Source organism: Balaenoptera ricei, chromosome 2, assembly GCF_028023285.1.
Source record: "Balaenoptera ricei isolate mBalRic1 chromosome 2, mBalRic1.hap2, whole genome shotgun sequence".
NCBI classification, from domain to species: Eukaryota; Metazoa; Chordata; class Mammalia; order Artiodactyla; family Balaenopteridae; genus Balaenoptera; species Balaenoptera ricei.
The window spans coordinates 18,802,490-18,821,010 of NC_082640.1; the positions used below are offsets into that span (position 1 = coordinate 18,802,490).

General features: G+C 38.1%; 1 protein-coding gene across 22 annotated transcripts in view; it reads left to right on the forward strand.

Annotated features, from left to right (window-relative positions):
• CREM (cAMP responsive element modulator) overlaps positions 1 to 18,521 on the forward strand; it is a 66,767-nt gene that overhangs the window by 40,533 nt on the left and 7,713 nt on the right. For 7 of the 22 annotated variants that reach the window (XM_059911699.1, XM_059911731.1, XM_059911702.1 and 4 more), the window contains one exon: positions 18,058 to 18,093. The exons of 6 other annotated variants lie outside the window; for them this stretch is intronic. In XM_059911699.1, the coding sequence (XP_059767682.1) occupies positions 18,058 to 18,093 (36 nt within the window). Of the gene's footprint in view, positions 1 to 5,972; positions 6,162 to 12,998; positions 13,095 to 18,057; positions 18,094 to 18,521 lie in introns of those variants that run through there. 9 more of the 22 variants (XM_059911815.1, XM_059911824.1, XM_059911834.1 and 6 more) reach the window with 5 other exon arrangements.

The following is an 18,521-nucleotide window of genomic DNA, read 5'->3' on the forward strand; positions in this document are numbered from 1 at the left end:
CTGTGTATTTGCATGTAACTATTTTTGAGACCCTTTTATAGCCTTTTATTTTAAATCTTTCTTCAACTTTTATCCATGGATGACTTTCTCCCAAACTTCACTTTGTTTCTTTTTTTCAAAAATTATTGTTTTAGATCTTTTATTTTTAATTTGCTATAGTGAGTTAGTTGGAGTTAAAAACAAAAGAACTGTAAAAGGAGTGTTCAACTTTGTGAGTCAAAGTTGAAGTAAAATAAAAATTCAGGTTTTCTCATATACAGGTAGTCACATTTTTAGTAGTTGAAAGTGAGATATTTGATGGAAGTTGACCTTATTATTTCAACTTATTTTTTTTTCAACTTATTTTTTTTAATCACGAAGATAAGAAGTGAAATTTAGAACAGGCTATTTCCCGGAGTAGGGAAAATAACTTAAAATAGGCAGGGATTCATTATTGCAACACCAAGAAAGTGACCTCCGCTTGTGAAACTTTGCTGGAAGTACAGATCTTAGTGATAGGTTTGCTGTATGCCAATTAAGTCATTCTGGTCAAAGAAAACCTGTTTTGTCTCAAGAGAATATTTCTGAACGATAGTGGTTCAGATAGTCTTAGAATTAGCAAAGAATGTTACTTGCTACATGACATTCAAGTCATGCATTAAATGGGAGTGAATTCACAAACAGTAGAAGTTGTGGTTCTTCTATATGTGCTGTTGCAGGTAAAGAAATTTAAATGTTTGAAGTTTCTTAATTCATTAAATTTTCTCTAAAGATGGTTTTTTGGGGTTTTTTAAAATCCCCCGTCTACTTTACCCTACTTCTTCCCTTACCAATTAAGGACTGTCACCCAAGACTTCAAATTATTTTTTCCTAAATATCCCTGTCTCTTTGCTTGCTCCTACTTTATTTTACTAAGAATCTTGGTAGAGTGAATCTCTATTAACTCATCTTTACTGGCATCTTATACACTATAGGTAAGTGGGTCAATCCTAAATCCACCATATGAAGAAAGGTATCTGTGAACTTTGTGGACTGCTTGAAGAATTCAGAATTCTCAGGAGACTCAAATGAATAAACACTGATTCCATTTCTTTGTAAGAGGAATTTGCGCGATAGGCTTGCACATTCTAAAGTAAATGCAGTTGCATTTACTGCTCTTAGGAGTGACTTTTCTTACATGCTCCCAAGGTACCTTTCAAAGCAAACTTAGGACAGTATCTACTTGATGTAAATCTGGCTCTTTAACCTTGGTGTCGCTGTTCTTGTTATTGCAGGAGGCTGTTTTAGTCTTTATTCTTCTTTAGTATTTATTCTTTAGTCTTTATTCAAGAGGTAGGCACTTCTTGGCTTTAAGGCACAGGTACTCACAGCTTCTGTTTTGTGCTCACTTTTTGAATTTCAATCTAAGAATTCACTGGAATAAGGTCTGCTGTTCCTTTTTAAAGTTCATCCGATAAAGTTTTATTTATGAATCCTTTTATTGCAATTTGGAATAAAGATGATTTTAAATCATAAGTAATTAAACATTTACATGTTTATGTGTTTGAATTAGCTCATATATACAGGTTTAGGGTTAAAAAGATGTTAGCATCACATGAAAAGAGGTCAGATAAAATCTTAATTTAAATAAATTCTGCTTCCTCATTTGGTCATGAACTCTTTTTTTTTTTTTTTCAGTTTTCCACCCTTATTTTTCTCTTCTTCCTTCTTTATTGATTATACAAGACTTTAAAATATTATTTTTTAATTAAAAAACTTTTTTTATCAAAACTCTTGAATTTTCATCCTATAAGTAGTATTTTCCTTGCTTCAGTGATATTAATCGCTCTAGGAGAGAAGTGCTCAATGGCAATGAGTAGTAGAAGTAGCAGATTTTTTTAAACAAAATTTTTTATACCAGGAATTTTTAAAGAATTTATTGCCTAGACTAGTTGATATGATAGCATCCTGGTTACCATTGTCTGTGGTAAGTTGGGGATGGGGAGACCATACTTGGGTTAATTCTGATTTGAAGCTAAATATCATAACTATATAAGAATGTATATGAAGACATTTGTGTAACCACTAAAACTAACTTAGTAGAAAAATACTTAGTTCATTAACGAATTACATTCTCTCTAGAGAAACTTTTTTAACATAAGGTCAGTGTGTTCAACATTCAGTTTGTGCGTATAGAGCGACCTACTTAATTATGGAATATAGCTCACCTGAGACATTACGGGACAAAAAGTTAGGTACGTCCCAGAGCAACTAGGACAACAGAGCTCAACCTCTACCCATCCCTACTATGAGCAGATAACATACTATCAGGATTGAATCAGTTAATAATGGAAATTGAAGTAGAATTTAATTGACTATATAATCTAATTGTTCAGTTGTAATTCAATTTAGATTATTTCATCAAACTGCAATGTTATTAGGATTATTTAAAAGAGGAAAATAAGTGTGCATATACTCTAAAATAATAAACCACTTTTACTTCTGCTTGAATCCTAATCAGTATTCATAGACTTGTGTGGACTCTTCATTACAAACAACAAAGTGACCGTACGTGTAAGCTTGTATGCCTCAGTTGCATGCATCAGTCCAAGAAAGCATTAATAAAACCTAGGTCCCCGAGGTAAAATTAGTAGGAAATACAAAGTTGTTTTATTTTCAGTGGTTGCTAATGGCCTTGATATGGGCCAGTGATTTTATTTTAAAATGATTTGCCAGATATGATGTCTGAGATTTGTTTTAAAATACTCCAGACACAGAAAAAGGTTTGGAATGAGTGGGTAGGGAAAATAAATGACACAAAATTCTTTCACCTTTTATGTTTGCTAGAAAAGTTCCATAAGTTAAAAAATAATAATAATTAGCTAAAACAAGACATGACTAAACTCATTCAGTTAATTTCATTTTAGTTTTTCCTGCTATTTAATTTATATTGATGTGTATTTATTAAAAAAAATTATGCTATCCTTGAATATTTTGTAACCTAAAAAGTTTCGTCCTCAAATCTTTTGAATACACACACACACACCCACAGAGCCTATTTCTCGTATCCTGAAGCACTGGGAAATCTTCACACATTGGGAATATTGTCAATTGAGAGGCTACATTTTTACATGGGAGGGTCTACTGTCATTTGATAGTGCCAAAATCAAGAGTGCCTTTGGTATAAAAAAAGTTAGGCTAAAAGACAAGACTCATCAGTAGAAACATTTTCCCCCTAGAGCCAACTTCTGTGTGCGTGTGTTTGTCTTTTATTTTCCACATCTAATTATATGATGACCAGAAAATAAAATGATAAGAGGAACAGATTCTTGATATATCAGCTTTGCACGGTATGAGAGCAAAGAAGTTTGGTTGGAACTATGGGGAAACAATGAAAAAAAAAAGTGAAAAAAATGAAGTATGAAAAGAAGAAAGTAAGGATTTTTTTTTTAAATTAATTTATTTATTTTTGGCTGTGTTGGGTCTTCGTTTCTGTGCGAGGGCTTTCTCTAGTTGCGGAGAGCGGGGGCCACTCTTCATCGTGGTGCGTGGGCCTCTCACTATCGCGGCCTCTCTTGTTGTGGAGCACAGGCTCCAGACGCGCAGGCTCAGTAGTTGTGGCTCACGGGCCCAGTTGCTCCGCGGCATGTGGGATCCTCCCAGACCAGGGCTCGAACCCATGTCCCCCGCATTGGCAGGCGGATTCTCAACCGCTGCACCACCAGGGAAGCCGGAAAGTAAGGATTTTTATCTACCTATTTCATGGTTCTTATCCTTTGAAGAAACTACTCAGAATTTTTACTAGTTCAAAAACTTGATAATTGTATTGTCAATATGGAAAATTAAGTTCTATAATTATAATTTGAAACCATACTTCATTTAACTTTTTTTTTTTTTTTTAATTTTTATTCTTGGCTGTGTTGGGTCTTCGTTTCTGTGCAAGGGCCTTCTCCAGTTGCGGCAAGCGGGGGCCACTCTTCATCGCGGTACGCGGGCCTGTTCACTATCGCGACCTCTCTTGTTGCGGAGCACAGGCTCCAGACACGCAGGCTCAGTAATTGTGGCTCACGGGCCTAGTTGCGCCGCGGCATGTGGGATCTTCCCAGGCCAGGACTCGAACCCGTGTCCCCTGCATTAGCAGGCAGATTCTCAACCACTGTGCCACCAGGGAAGCCCTCATTTAACTCTTATGGATTCACACGTGGCTTAAGTCGTTTTTATATATTCTGTCTTGAAATGATAGCCATTCATTCATCATATTTATTGAGTGCCTGCTGTATGCTAGGCTTTGTGCTTCTTAACATTGTGGTTACACTGCCTATGTCTGTTCTTTCTAAAGCACTGTTTCTTTGACAACAAACTATCAACTGGAAATATTCATTCAAATATATGATAACACATGAAATTCATTCATGTCCAGCCATGAAGATCCAAGGAAACAATATCTCTTCTTTTTCAGACTTCTTTCAAACCCTTTTATTATTAAGGGGTGAGTCCTGAGACCCTTGAAATCTTTGGAGAGTCATGGTGAAATCTTGTTTTTAAAATGTGTACGGAATATAATGCTCTAGATGAGCCAGACAAATAAAGTGAGGTTGCTTCAGAGTTTCTCAACCACAGCGCTGTTGACATTTTGGTAACTGATTCTTTAGTTTCTGTCAATCGTATAGCAGCCTGCCAACAAACTAAAACCAGACAGCGCCTCTGTGTTGAAATCTTTTTAAAATGTTAACCCATCTTTCTGTGTTGGCCCTAGACCTGCAGATTTGTGGTGGTGGTTGTTAATCTTACCAATAGTTCTGATAGTTTTATTCAATCAGATTGTCACCTTTGCTTAGATGCCGTTACGAATTTAGGGAATGACTCAGAAATATTCAGACTATATTTTAGACACTACTACAGCATTCCTGTAAGGCATTTACATTGAATTATAGGTGTCGCATTATTCTGATTATGTGTCATTTTTAATCTTCATTGTAAAGTCTAACTAGCTGGTTTATATGTGATTTTTTTAAAGAATAGCCCTTGTTCCACTTAACCTCTAGTGTTTAAATTAAATCATGGAGTTGTCATCTTTATGTTAAAGTATATAGAACTCTCAGATATTTTAAATAGTACTTATTTGTCCATTAGAGTGAAATTTAAAAACATAACATTTGATCAATTATTCTTTTGAAACTTTCTGTTAATAAGTTAATTTTTAAACATGGCTGGCAAGTCTCAGTATTTAAAGGAAGTCTACCTCATATTTGTTGCCATTAGCTACAGTTCAAGACACTTTGTAGAGGTAAATGTAGCACAAAGTCTTTCAATACAGTTACCTTTTAAGGTTCTTTCCAACTTAACATTTTATATTTCAGGATTCTCCTGACATAGTCAAAATGGCAAAGGTTACAGTTTTGTAGACTTGAGCTTTAAAACCTCAAGTCTAAAAATATACATAGGTTTTAATAAGTATATAAATATATAGAAATGTATATTTTAATAAATATGTTTTAAAGCTATATACTGTATATATATATTTCATTAAAAGCTACTTTCTTTTGATGATAAATTAGACGAGTAGTTACCTGAACAAATTATAAATTCATTGTAATCATAATGCTCAATGGAATTTAACTGACCATTTCTTAAATGTTAGAAGAATGTTGTTTATCTATAACTAAAAATATATGAAAGACTGGAGAAAATCAAAACCTGGACTTTCTCCCTGTCTGATCTCCACTCTTCCTCTTAAATAATTTAGTTGGATGGATGCCAGAGAGGAGGACAACTCCATGAGTTCTGTGTATTTCAAACAGTTCTGAATATAAGATATTTTCAAGTGTTTTGAGCTTTTTCAGAGTGTTGCCCCATGAAGGAGGAGCCCCTTACCAATTCAGCATAGAGAATTAAGGGTAACTTGAGAATGAGAAGCTTTGGTAATAAATAGATCCAGAGTATATTCTTCCTATATGGGATTATTAAAAATGAATCTTGAAATTCTCTAATTTTTCTTTTCTTTTTCTGTTAAGTTGCTATAGCCCAAGGTGGAACAATCCAGATTTCTAACCCAGGATCTGATGGTGTTCAGGGACTGCAGGCATTAACAATGACAAATTCAGGAGCTCCTCCGCCAGGTGCTACAATTGTACAGTACGCAGCACAGTCAGCAGATGGCACACAGCAGTTCTTTGTCCCAGGCAGCCAGGTGGTGGTTCAAGGTATATGTCATTCATCTAATACATTTAGAATACCCGTGGGTTACTATAGCACTCCATTTAATGGTGATTTCATAGTTTTCTGAAATATACAGGAGGTAGATTTTCAGGGGAGGGAGGGAGGACTTAAAAAGGCTTGGAGAAGAAATATTTTAGTATATTAAACAATAAGTTAAATAAATTATACAATTTTCAACTTTTAGCAGATTTTATTGGCTCTAAAGAAAAGTTAAATTCAGAGTAGCATAATGGAAAAAAGGAGTTGAAAACATGATTGAAGTTTTTAATTAAGTAAATATTCTTCATTTGGGGGTTAGAAATGTACTGAGTATGTTTTTAGTACCTAGTGTAGGAAGATTTAAGTATCCAGTCCTTGAGGCGCTGAATTTGGGTTTTTCCCCAGTTGTTACACTCAAGTCTGCTTTCTAGACATCTCATTTCAAAACAAATGCTGATTTTGTTCTTTCTTTAGACCATTCTTAGTATATTTGAATTCTGAGGTACCTGTTCTACCTCTTAATGAAAGCTGAGTAGCGAAATAAAGCAGTTGGGATGTAGCTCTAAGTTTTTAGGGTAACCTAAGATTTCAGTTAAAATTGCATTATACATTATTTTAATTTCATTCAGTTGTGCTCAAATAACTATAATGTGTTCAATACAACTTTAAAAATCCTGTGTTTTAGTTTAATTCTATTCCCCTTGGTCTATTTGCACTAATTTCAAAGGAAGTAATATCAGTTCTTTTAGTTTGAAAGTCTTGCAAGTATAGAAAAAAGCAGATTATAATTGATGAATCCCTTGATAATTAGCTTTACTCTTAGGTATTTGGGGAGCTTTACTCTTCGGTGTTATATGGACTATAATAAAAATGTATGAAGAGCTAAAGTGGTGACATTTATGGAGTAAAAAAAAAAAATCCATAGTACTTAGCCAGTGCTTTAATGTTTTCTTTTAAATATAAATATAAAGTACCCATTCTTTTTTCCCAGTACTCATGAACGCTATATGTCTAAATGAAAAATCATAAAGAATGCTCATTTCTTCCAATTTTATTTTTTTTTTATATGGAAAATCTACTAAAAACTACTGATACTTTAAGAAGGAGAGTTTTTAAAAATGTTTTGTGTTCTGCATCGATAATACATACGTAAGTTTTATACTTTGGGGGTTTTAAGAACTCTTTTTCTTCCATAAGTCACAAAGATATTTTTCTGCATTGATTCTGTTAGCTTTATGGTTTTACCTTTCACATTATGTCCTTAATCTACCTGCGGTCCACCTCTGTGTGTAGTGTTGAGTGGGAACCCATTTTTATTTTTTCTCCACATGTGGAGCCAGTTTTGCCTGCTAACAGTTTGTCCTTTCCCCATTGATTTATGGGCATTCTTAACTGTGCAGTAAGTAGGCCTCATGCAGCCCCGATCTGTCTCAGCATTCTCTGTTCTGCGTGCCAGCACCACACTAGTTTTGTTGTCACAGGAAAAGTGCCCCTTTTTTGTCTTTTTAACTTTTTTTAGTGCCGTTTTGGCTTTTGTGAACTATTGTTCTCTCATATGCATTTGGAATAAGTTTGAGTTCCCAAATAATAATAACGTAATATAATAATAAAACCAATGATGAAATTACATTGAATTTATACATTAATTTAGGGAGAACTGAAGTCTTTTTTTATTGTGGTGTAATTGACACATAACATTTTATTAGTTTCAGATGTACAACATAATGATTTGACATTTGTATAGTCACAATAAGTGATCACCACAATAAGTCTAGTTAACATCCTTAACCATATATAGTTACAAATTTTCTTTCTTATGATGAGGACTTTTAAGATTTACTCTTAGCACCTTTCAAATATGCAACACAGTGTTGTTTACTGTGGTCACCAGGCTACATTATTACATCCCTGGGCCTTATTTATTTTATATCTGGAAGTTTGTACCCTTTGATACCCCTTTCACCCTTTTTGCTCACCCCCCATTCCCAACCTTTGGCAACCACCAATCTGTTTTCTGTGTCTATGAGTTTGGGATTTTTTGTTTGTTTGTTTGTTTGTTTATATTCCACATATAAGTGATATCATACAGTATTTGTCTTTCTCTGACAGATTTCATTTAACATAATGCTACCTCAGGGTCCATCTATGTTGTCACAAACGGCAGAATTTCCTTCTTTTTTATAGCTGATTTAAATTGCATTGTATAATATATACACCACATCTTTATCCATTCATCTGTCGATAGACACTTAGATTGTTTCCATGCTTTGGCTATTGTAAATATTGCTGCAGTGAATGTGGAGGTGTAGATATCTTTTTGAGTTAGTGTTTTTATTTTCTTCAGATAAATACCCAGAAGTGGGATTGCTGGATCATATGGTAGTTCTATTTTTATTTTTTTGAAGACCCTCCATACTGTTTTCCGTAGTGGCTGCACCAATTTACATTCCCACCAACGGAGCACAGAATGTCTTCACTTATCCAGATCTTAACTTCTTTTAACAGTTTAAAATTTTCTCCATGGGGGTCTCTCATACTTTTTGTTCAGTTAGTTCTTAAATGTTTAACCCATTAGGGTTTTGTTTTTTGGGGTGTTTTTTGTTTGTTTGTTTTGCTATTATGAGTGGTAGCTTTCTGTTACATTTTCTGGTTGTTGCTGGTATAGAGAAATATTGATCTTTTTAAGTTTACCTTTTATCTATGAACCTTTCTAAACTCTAATTACTTCTAATAATATGCTGAATCTTGGTGAATCTCCCTGTGATACTACATGAATGTTTGTATCAAATACAAGTAAGATGTTTGTTTTTTCCTTTCCAATCTTTATTCCTCTTGTTCTTTCTCCTTGCCTTTTCTTTTCCTTTTCTTTTCTCTTCACCTTCTCCATCTTAAAAATAATTGTGGCCAGGGGTTCAAGTTTTTTGTTAAACATAGCGGGGTCCGTGGGTGTTCTTGTCTTACTCTGTCCACCTTCCACCCTGTCATCCCCTTGAAAGGTCACAGAAGTTTCTCTGTGAGTCTCTGCCCTCATCTTGATCGATCCCTCCACAGCATTTAGCACTACCGACCTCTGCTTCCTTCACTTCCTGGATGCTTGTACCCCCTCTTCCAGTTGCCTCTGCCCAGCTTGTAGGTGCTGGTGGTGGTACTCGGGCTGCATCCCGTGCCCTCTTCCACCTGGCTTGATTGCTCTCCCTGGATGACCTCATCCCTGCCCATGGCACACATCTCCGACGCCTGAAGTCCAAAACCCCACATCCATTTTTCCCACCCCAGTTCTCCTTTTGTTACCCTATTTCAGTAACTCTCCATCCTGTTGCTTCATGCAGAAACCTGGGTGTCACCCATCACTCTCCCACCCCTTCTCCATCCATTCTTCTTCCTGTAGCACACGTCTCTTCAGTCCTCTCCACCCCTACCGTCATAGTCCTCGTTCCGGCTGCCATCCCCTCTGACCTGTGTTACTGTGATCCCTAGTCCCTGCCAGGCGGCTGCCCTGAAGCTGGGAGCTGTGGGACAGCATCCTGATTGTCCTAATCATGCCAGAGATAGCAGCTCCCTTTTTGGCCTGGTTTTTTGGGAGTTGCTCCTGAAAGTTTAGCTAGGCTCCCTTTGTTGATGCCTCCCAATGATTCTGGGAGCTACTAGTATTTCTTAAAAACAAAGTCTCTGCCTCCAGCATTTCCCTTTCCCCATTGTGCGCTCACTTCTACACTTAGGGGTGGGGCTTCTAAAATTCATATGCATGTAATTGCGTCAGCTTCCTGCTCAGAATCCTTCAGTGAATGCCTGTTACTTGTTAGACAAAGTCAGAATCCCTAACAAAGACCATACCTCTGTTTAATCCAGGCTTTACTTCCTTTACTAGGCTTCTCCCTCAACTTCTCCCTCTTTTGTGCAGAATTTCTTTCATTTCCTGTGATATGCCATGGCCCCTCTCCGCTCTAGGGGCCTTATGCAGAGCCATGTGCCCTGACAGGAACACCTCCACAATCATGTGCATTATCCAGGTTTCATGTGGGACAGCACTTCCTTAGGAAGCCTTCCTCTACCTTCCAAATCTGGCTGGTGTGACCCCTGCACCTTCTTAGGGCATGTATCCCACCATATTGTGACTGTCTGTGTCCTGCCCACATGGTGACTTCTGTTTGGACAGGGATCTTTAGTCCCTAGCACAGTCCCTAACGTATGATAAATGTTCAATAACCATTTAGTGAATGACAGTGAAATACACTCCCTCTGTGAAAATGTTACTATTCCTGTGTGCTGATTAACCGAGTTTATCTGGTCCAGGGGATTTATTAAAACCGTACCAATAGCACTAGTCAGCCAAGCAACCAACCCCCCTTCTTCCTTTCCTTCCTTTACCCTTTTTTACCACTAATAGTTATTGAGCACTTAAGAGCCAATTTAAAGAAATGTGTTTTGTTTGTTTGTTTATTTTATTTATTTGTTTTTGGCTGCATTGGGTCTTCGTTGCTGTGCGCAGGCTTTCTTTAGTTGCGGTGAGCGGGGGCTACCCTTCGTTGCAGTGCGCGGGCTTCTCATTGCGGTGGCTTCTCTTGTTGTGGAGCACAGGCTCTAGGCGCACGAGCTTCAGTAGTTGCAGCACGCGGGCTCAGCAGTTGTGGTATGCAAGCCCTAGAGCGTGCGGGCTTCAGTAGTTGTGGCTCGTGGGCTCTAGAGCGCAGGCTCAGTAGTTGTGGCGCACGGGCTTAGTTGCTCCGCGGCATGTGGGATCTTCCCGGACCAGGGCTTGAACCCGTGTCCCCTGCATTGGCAGGTGGATTCTTAACCACTGTGCCACCAGGGAAGTCCGTAAAGAAATGTTGAGATTAAAATCAATTTGAACTTTCTCAAATTTGAAATAAAGTTGACTAGCAGTCTTGGAACCAAGCCCTTAGGTGTGGCTGGGATGGAAAAGAATCCTTCATGGACTCTCCATTGGTCCCCAGACTTTTTTACTTAGCCAGGATGTCTTCAGTTTATGTGCCCTGGAGAATTATTGGAAACATGGATCCTCCCTCATGTTTCGCCTCCTAAGCGTCTGAATGTGAAATCCCTGCCTTACTAGAGGTACTTCATTGAATAAGGCAAGAATGTGGTGGAATGCCCTTTCACTGACGTAAGAATGGTTTGGATCCTAATCATACAGGGAATGGGCTTTGTAAACCCATTGATCAAGATACAAGATCAGTGACATGTCACTTATTTTTGTGCAGTAGAGATGCAGATCATTTTTTCCCCTGGGCTGTGGTCTGTTTTACTGTTGAACATGTGCCGCTCTTTGGTCTAACTTTGTAATCGTTAAATTTCCAATAGTGATCCAGCTCTTCATGTGCTGAACCTTCATTAAGTGATCCAAATGAAATTGGATATATTTTAAAAATTTTATGAATAGTAACTGTGATTTATTTATGATTTTTTTAAAAGATAATCTATTTGATTTTTTTTTTTATAAATTTATTTATTTTTGGCTGCGTTGGGTCTTTGTTGCTGTGCACGGGCTTTTCTCTAGTTGCGGCGAGCGAGGGCTACTCTTCATCGCAGTGGCTTCTCTTGGTGCGGAGCACAGGCTCTAGGCACACAGGCTTCAGTAGTTGTGGCACGTGGGCTCAGTAGTTGTGGCTTGCGGGCTCTAGAGCACAGGCTCAGTAGTCTTGGTGCACGGGCTTAGTTGCTCCGCGGCATGTGGAATCTTCCCGGACCAGGGCTCGAACCCGTGTCCCCTGCATTGGCAGGCGGATTCTTAACCACTGCGCCACCAGGGAAGTCCATGAATTTTTTTAAATCACAAAATTCTTTCAAGGGATTTTAATTGAGCAAAATAGTGCATTAGATTGAGCCACATGAAATTGTTGTTTTTGTGGCCCCAAAATGTTAAATATCAGCAAATTCATGTGGTTCCATAATTTTTATGGAGGAATGCTATATAATGCTTACTGCTTTTGGCACAGTGAATTTTAAAAATTTCAGTATGTATGCCCTTCAAGTGAAATTAGCAAATTCTATGTCATCTTAGAAACAGATGGATTATATGTCATTGTAGCAAATAAAAATGTGTCAAGTAAACTAAGGTGGCTGGGTATTTCTTGGTGAATTTGGAAGTGTCTGAAATACACTTCTGTGTGTTTCACAGCGTTTTTCTGGGTTGATTGTCAGTTTTGTTTTTTTTTTTTTTAAACAGATGAATATCTTTTTTTTTTTTTAATTTATTTATTTATTTATTTATTGGCTGTGTTGGGTCTTCGTTTCTGTGCGAGGGCCTTCTCTAGTTGCGGCGAGCGGGGCCCACTCTTCATCACGGTGCGCGGGCCTCTCACTATCGTGGCCTCTCTTGTTGCGGAGCACAGGCTCCAGACGCGCAGGCTCAGCAGTTGTGGCTCACAGGCTTAGTTGCTCCGTGGCATGTGGGATCTTCCCACACCAGGGCTGGAACCCGTGTCCCCTGCATTGGCAGGCAGATTCTCAACCACTGCGCCACCAGGGAAGCCCGTCAGTTGTTTTTTAATCTGTGTTTTTTCTCCTATGAGTTATGAAAAATATATAAGCTTTTTGCCTACTTTGGTTACTTAGAAACCTTGGACAGAACAATAATTTAAAAGTAGCCCCATGAGAAATAGCCATGTAACTTTTAATGCTAATGAGATGTATTTTTTGCCAGAGCCCAACTCGATTTTTATGTAAAAATGAGAAACAAGAACATTGAGATGATTTATTACAGGAAGGGTTTTTATAGGGTTTGGTTTCAGTGAGCTCGTCTGTGACAAAGCAAATTGATGGCAGTGATAGGCTAGTGAGGTCATTGTGATGTCAGTACTCCTACTTACCCTGCACATGCTTGCTGGTTTGGAACACTTTATGTGGTCCTGTGATAGGGGAAGCAAGACAGTTCTGTATGCAGAAGCCTATCATGGCTGTAACTGGAGACGAAACAGGTAAGAATTTTAAAGAGGGATTGAAATTCTGCAAGATTGTTTTTGAAGTTTAGAACAATTATTTAGGAACCTCTGAATGTTTCAAAAAGTATTAACTTTCTAGTAGCTGAGGAGTAAGACGTTCCTTCTAATCTGTAACCGAATATACTCGGCACTCTGTGAAGGCATCTGAGTGTAACCGCTTCTTTGCTCAGTACTGTGCTGCTTCCTTGACCAAGGCTGTATCCTCTCTCTCTCTCTCTCTCTCTCTCTCTCTCTCTCTCTCTCTGTCTCCATTTGCTCTACTAAAATAAGCTGTTGATTCATCTGCAACCTGTTGCAGATCCAGTGCAGCTGCAAGTCAAACACACATTCTGTTCGAGTTGTTTAAAAAAAAAAAAAAAAGTAAGCTTCCGATTTTCTTGCTGTGTTCAAATGTAGCTGCAAGACAGAATAGGAAACCCAGCGCGTCAGGGGTGTTTGTGAGCTTGCTGTTCCTTCCGTCCTGTTTAAAATGGTCTGCTTCTCAGCTAACCGGGTTCAAAGGGCCGACGTCATTACATTTCCTGGAATCGGTGCGGCGGGCAGTGGAAAGTTAAACTGCAGGCAAGCAGCACGCTGACGTCAGCCCGAGTCACGCTGTGATTGACTCAGTTCTTTCCGCTCGGCCGCGCGCAGGTGGGGGCTGCCACCCTCTCCTCCGGCGCCCGTAGACCCCTAGCAGGTCCCGTGAGCCTCGCCTTAACGTTCCGCTCGAGGTAAGTGTGTGCCTGGCGGGGCCGAGCGGCCTGCGCAGGCGCCTGGCAGGGCCGGAGTGCCCGCTAGCGCTGGGTCCGGGGAGTGCGCATCTTTCCGTGGCCGACCCGCACCCACCCGCCCCACCTGCCGTTCTTCCCGGGGGTGGTGCCCTCAGTTACAGGTAGAGCTGGTGACCTAGTTACCGGCAGTTGAGTGCCAGCCCGGTGCTAAGCTCGCAGTTGAATTCCTGAAGAGTGGGTGACTGTGAACAGCTTCACCACACCTTAGCTCTTCACTTAGTGGGTCTCGGCTCTCTTCCGGATGGGAACATTCCATTGTCTTGAGCAAGTAAAGCCTGTGTTAAATTGTTTTTCTCAGAGAAGTTTTTGTGAGGTTTTAGAGGGGCTATAGAATGCAGAAGCCGTCAGATAACATATTTATTGTAAGATATAGATGGACTTAAAATAATCTCAGATACTGCATGTCATATGATTCTTAGAACCAAAAGGCATTTTTGTGCATACATGTATTTTCTAAAAATTATTAGTTGGTTTATATCTTTCTTTTTTATTTTTTTATCTTTTTATTTTTTTTTAAACATCTTTATCGGAGTGTAATTGCTTTACAATGGTGTGTTAGTTTCTGCTTTATAACAAAGTGAATCAGTTATACATACACGTATGTCCCCATATCTCTTCCCTCTTGCGTCTCCCTCCCTCCCACCCTTATATCTTTCTTTACTAAGCCTTTAATTCCAATTTTCATGTCCAAACATGAGAGAGAATTATAACAAAAAATAAATGATTTGAGAATACCCAGAATATGTTTAAATATAAAATTTTAAAGTAAAATTTACATAAATGTTTAACCATTGCTTGAAAATAAATGAACATTTTTATGCGTTTATGTTTACAGAGTGAACATACCACTATCCTTGAAAATATTTTTTTTTCACAGTTTTACCCATAATGCTTATACATGATTTACCCATTCTAGTTTAAATTTTTCAGAACGCTGAAATTTTTAAAATGTCACTTTTTTCGCAAGACCTCATTGTGCCTTTGGAAATCATTAATTTTGGAAATCTGGTCAGTTCTCACGGAATCAGTTTTATTTAAAATGCTATTTGAAAATGAAAAGCATATTTTATTGGCTTTTTCGAGGAGCCCAAAGAGCACAGGATTTAAGGGGCCTTTTGAAGGTGTAGTAGAGCAGCTTTGGGGCCCAACTTTGGAGTCCCAGTTCCGCCCCCTCCCCGTGTAGATTGCGAACCAAGTGGATTGAGCTAGATATTTGACTTGCAAACTTTTTGACTATGACTCACATTTTACAGCATGATGCCGTAGACCTTGTGTGTGTGTGTGTGTGTGTGTTTATATAAAACAAGTACATTTATATAAAACAAGTTTCAAAAATAGTGCTTATCCTTACTCTATGTGATGTACTCATACTTGTCTATTCCATTCTTTTTTTAACGCTATTCTTTTTTTTTTTTTAAGGAAGCAAGTTCTTTTTTTTTAAAATTTATTTATTTATTTATTTATGTTTGGCTGTGTTGGGTCTTCGTTTCTGTGCGAGGGCTTCTTCTAGTTGTGGCGAGCGGGGACCACTCTTCATCGCGGTGCGCGGGCCTCTCACTATCGCGGCCTCTCTTGTTGCGGAGCACAGGCTCCAGACGCGCAGGCTAAGTAGTTGTGGCTCACGGGCCCAGCTGCTCCGCGGCATGTGGGATCCTCCCAGACCAGGGCTCGAACCCGTGTCCCCTGCATTGGCAGGCAGACTCTCAACCACTGCGCCACCAGGGAAGCCCCCTTAATGCTATTCTTGACCCATGAAATTAATTACTGAATTACTCATGGTCTACAACTTATAGTTTGAAAAGCTGATCTGGACCAAAATCAGGTTCCAAAATAATGACTGGCCTGGTAAATAAAGGTTTTAGGAGCATTTGCTTAATAGGATCATGGAATCGAATGTGAAAGTGAATATCTATGGTTTATAGAATTATATTATTGATTCTGTTGGGTATAGTTTAAAGTTTTATTAGAAATAGTTCTTGGCTTTGTTCATAAGCTGATTATGTTTACGAGCCTAATTCCATACCCTTTAGTCTCCAAGTCTAAAAAACTCTGATGAATTGTATTCAGCCTGGATTTCTGAATTGTTAAAAAACAAACATTACAACTTATTCAAATTTGGAAGACAGTATCTTAGTTAATATTTGATGCATTAGAATAAGGATGCCTTTCACCTTTGTGAAAAGAGGCTGCTGGAAAAGGTTTTTGTTTGGAAATTCTCACATAAAGGAATGTTTTGGATCAAGTTAGCTTCTTAAAGTTGGTAGCGAAGCAAGTTATAATCATGTTGGAAATGAAAACAACAAGTCACTCATCTACGTTAAGTTTCCATAAAACTCCAAACCTGTGTGGAAGGTATACTGAAATTGCCACTGTGTTATTTCCTCACTGTTTCTGAAAAATTTTTACTGAAATATAATTTGGGATAATTATTTCACTTTGTCCAGTTTTATATGCCTATATGAATATGTTGCCTAATAATTATGATGATGCTTTGCATTTATGTAAACTTTAAAATTAAAAAAATCACTTATGGGGTGAGTGCTATCAAAGAAGCTGTCAGATCATGAGAGACCCACAGGAAGCAGTAATATGGGTTAAAGGATCAGGGCAAGCCTCACTGAAGAAACCATGTTTAAATACCCGAGAGGAGAAGCACTTTCCATGCATTCTCACTGAGGCACTTAGCGCAGATATTGTTACACTCATTTGCATGTAACTGAACAGGGATCTGAGTGGGTAAAGGCTCTCCTAGCTCACAAAGCTAGCAAGTGGTGAACCCGTTTGGGTTTTCAGACTCCTTGTCTGGTTCTGTTCACACCATATTACATTGCTCCTCAAAATCCACCTGACATTGGTAAATTAATGCTACGGTTAGATGAGTTGTAATAGCATACTACACACTGCTTATAAAACATGCAAAATGAAGTTGGCATCATGTTAAGTAGTCAAAATGGATTTTTTCTAGAATATTATTACTCTCATAGGACAATAGAGCATATATTTGCTATTATAGAGAACTTTAAATTTCAATATTCATAATTTCATCTTTTTATATAGACTTTTTTTTTGTCACTTTAAGAGTTTCACTTAATAAACAACTCAGGAAGGTCCCTTATATGTGTAACTTAAAAATAAAAAATAGTACTGGCTTAATTCCACGTGGTCTGTCTGTTATAGTAATTGTAGCAAATTTGAAAATGTTCAGTACTTAGTTACATTTATATAGGATTTCATTTTCCTGGAAAAAGTGGAGCGATGGAGGAGGGAAAGTTTTTGACAGTGTGAGACACCAGGCGAGGACAAGCCTGATTTGGGCATTTTGAGTACTGGTGTGGTGGCGGGGAGGAGAGGATCAAAAGGAAAAGTGAAGATGTCCTTGGTTCGCTGGAGCCAGGGAAAGAAGCCCCTGCTAACAAGTACGGCTCCTAAGTCACCTCCATTGCTTGTTACTTCAGTGTGTTTGGGATTAGTGACGCAGAGCAAAATGACATATGAAGGGAGGAACTGCACATAGAAAAATGTTTCTATTCAGCTGATGTGCTCAGAGATCTCAATAAACCAATAAGCAAGTAATATCACCATCATTTGGGGTGTTGACAAATTGTTTCACTTTGGAAGCTATCAAGATAGGCATTTGGCTGAGTTTCTTGTTTCTTTCTTGGTTAGAAAGAAACAAACACCTTTCACTTGTGAGGTTTTCAGTTTTCTTATTACCAGTCTGATGAGATTGTTACCGTGTTTCTTTATGATCCTCCATCTTCGAGGTTCTCTATTAAATGATTATGCACATTAAAAAGGACATTTTATATTTTAATGATTTATTCTCTAAAGGGATATAATAAAATATAGTAGAAATTTTAAAAGTTTTTTAAGGGGCATATTTTTTAAACAAAATAAGGAATAAGAGCCGTACGTTTCAGTCATTCTATTACCCAGGATTGTTAGAAGGGAAACTCCAGGGGAAAATATGGTTGTTATATGTCTTTTAATTATACAGTATAAGCATAATTTGGAACATTGTCTTTCAGAACTTAAGGAAGGGAAGAGGAAGGGAAATAACATTTGATGAAAGCCTACCATGTGCCAGGCACTGTGCTAGACACTTTGACATACATTACAGGGTTTATTGTGAGTATTAAATGAGATCATGTATCCCCATTTTACAGATGAGGAAACTGAACTTGCCCCAAGTCACATGGCTGGTAAGTGGCACAGCTGGAATAGAACCCAGACTCCAAATCCCATGCCTTTTCTGCTGTACCGTGTTTAAAGCTTGCAAAGAGAGGTATGAAGTCACTGACCAGAGTTGAGTGTCCTAGGAATTTTCTTTCCCATGAAATATTGACACTAAACCTAAACATTTTTTTTTTCATGTCAGGGGTTAGATGGTTGGAATCACACTGTAATTCCAACTCCTCTGCTTCTAAAATGCCAGGGTAGATAAGTAATATTTAAGGGAAGACTTAAGAAATAATGCCTTTTATCAAGAAAGGCCAGTTTGAATAAATACATGGCATCTTATCGGGCTTTCCATGGCTTAGTGTTAAAGACTTAGCTATAATAACAATAGCTAATTATAGTCTTTATAATAATAAGATTGCTTATTTTAAACATTCTAAATGGCAGTGGG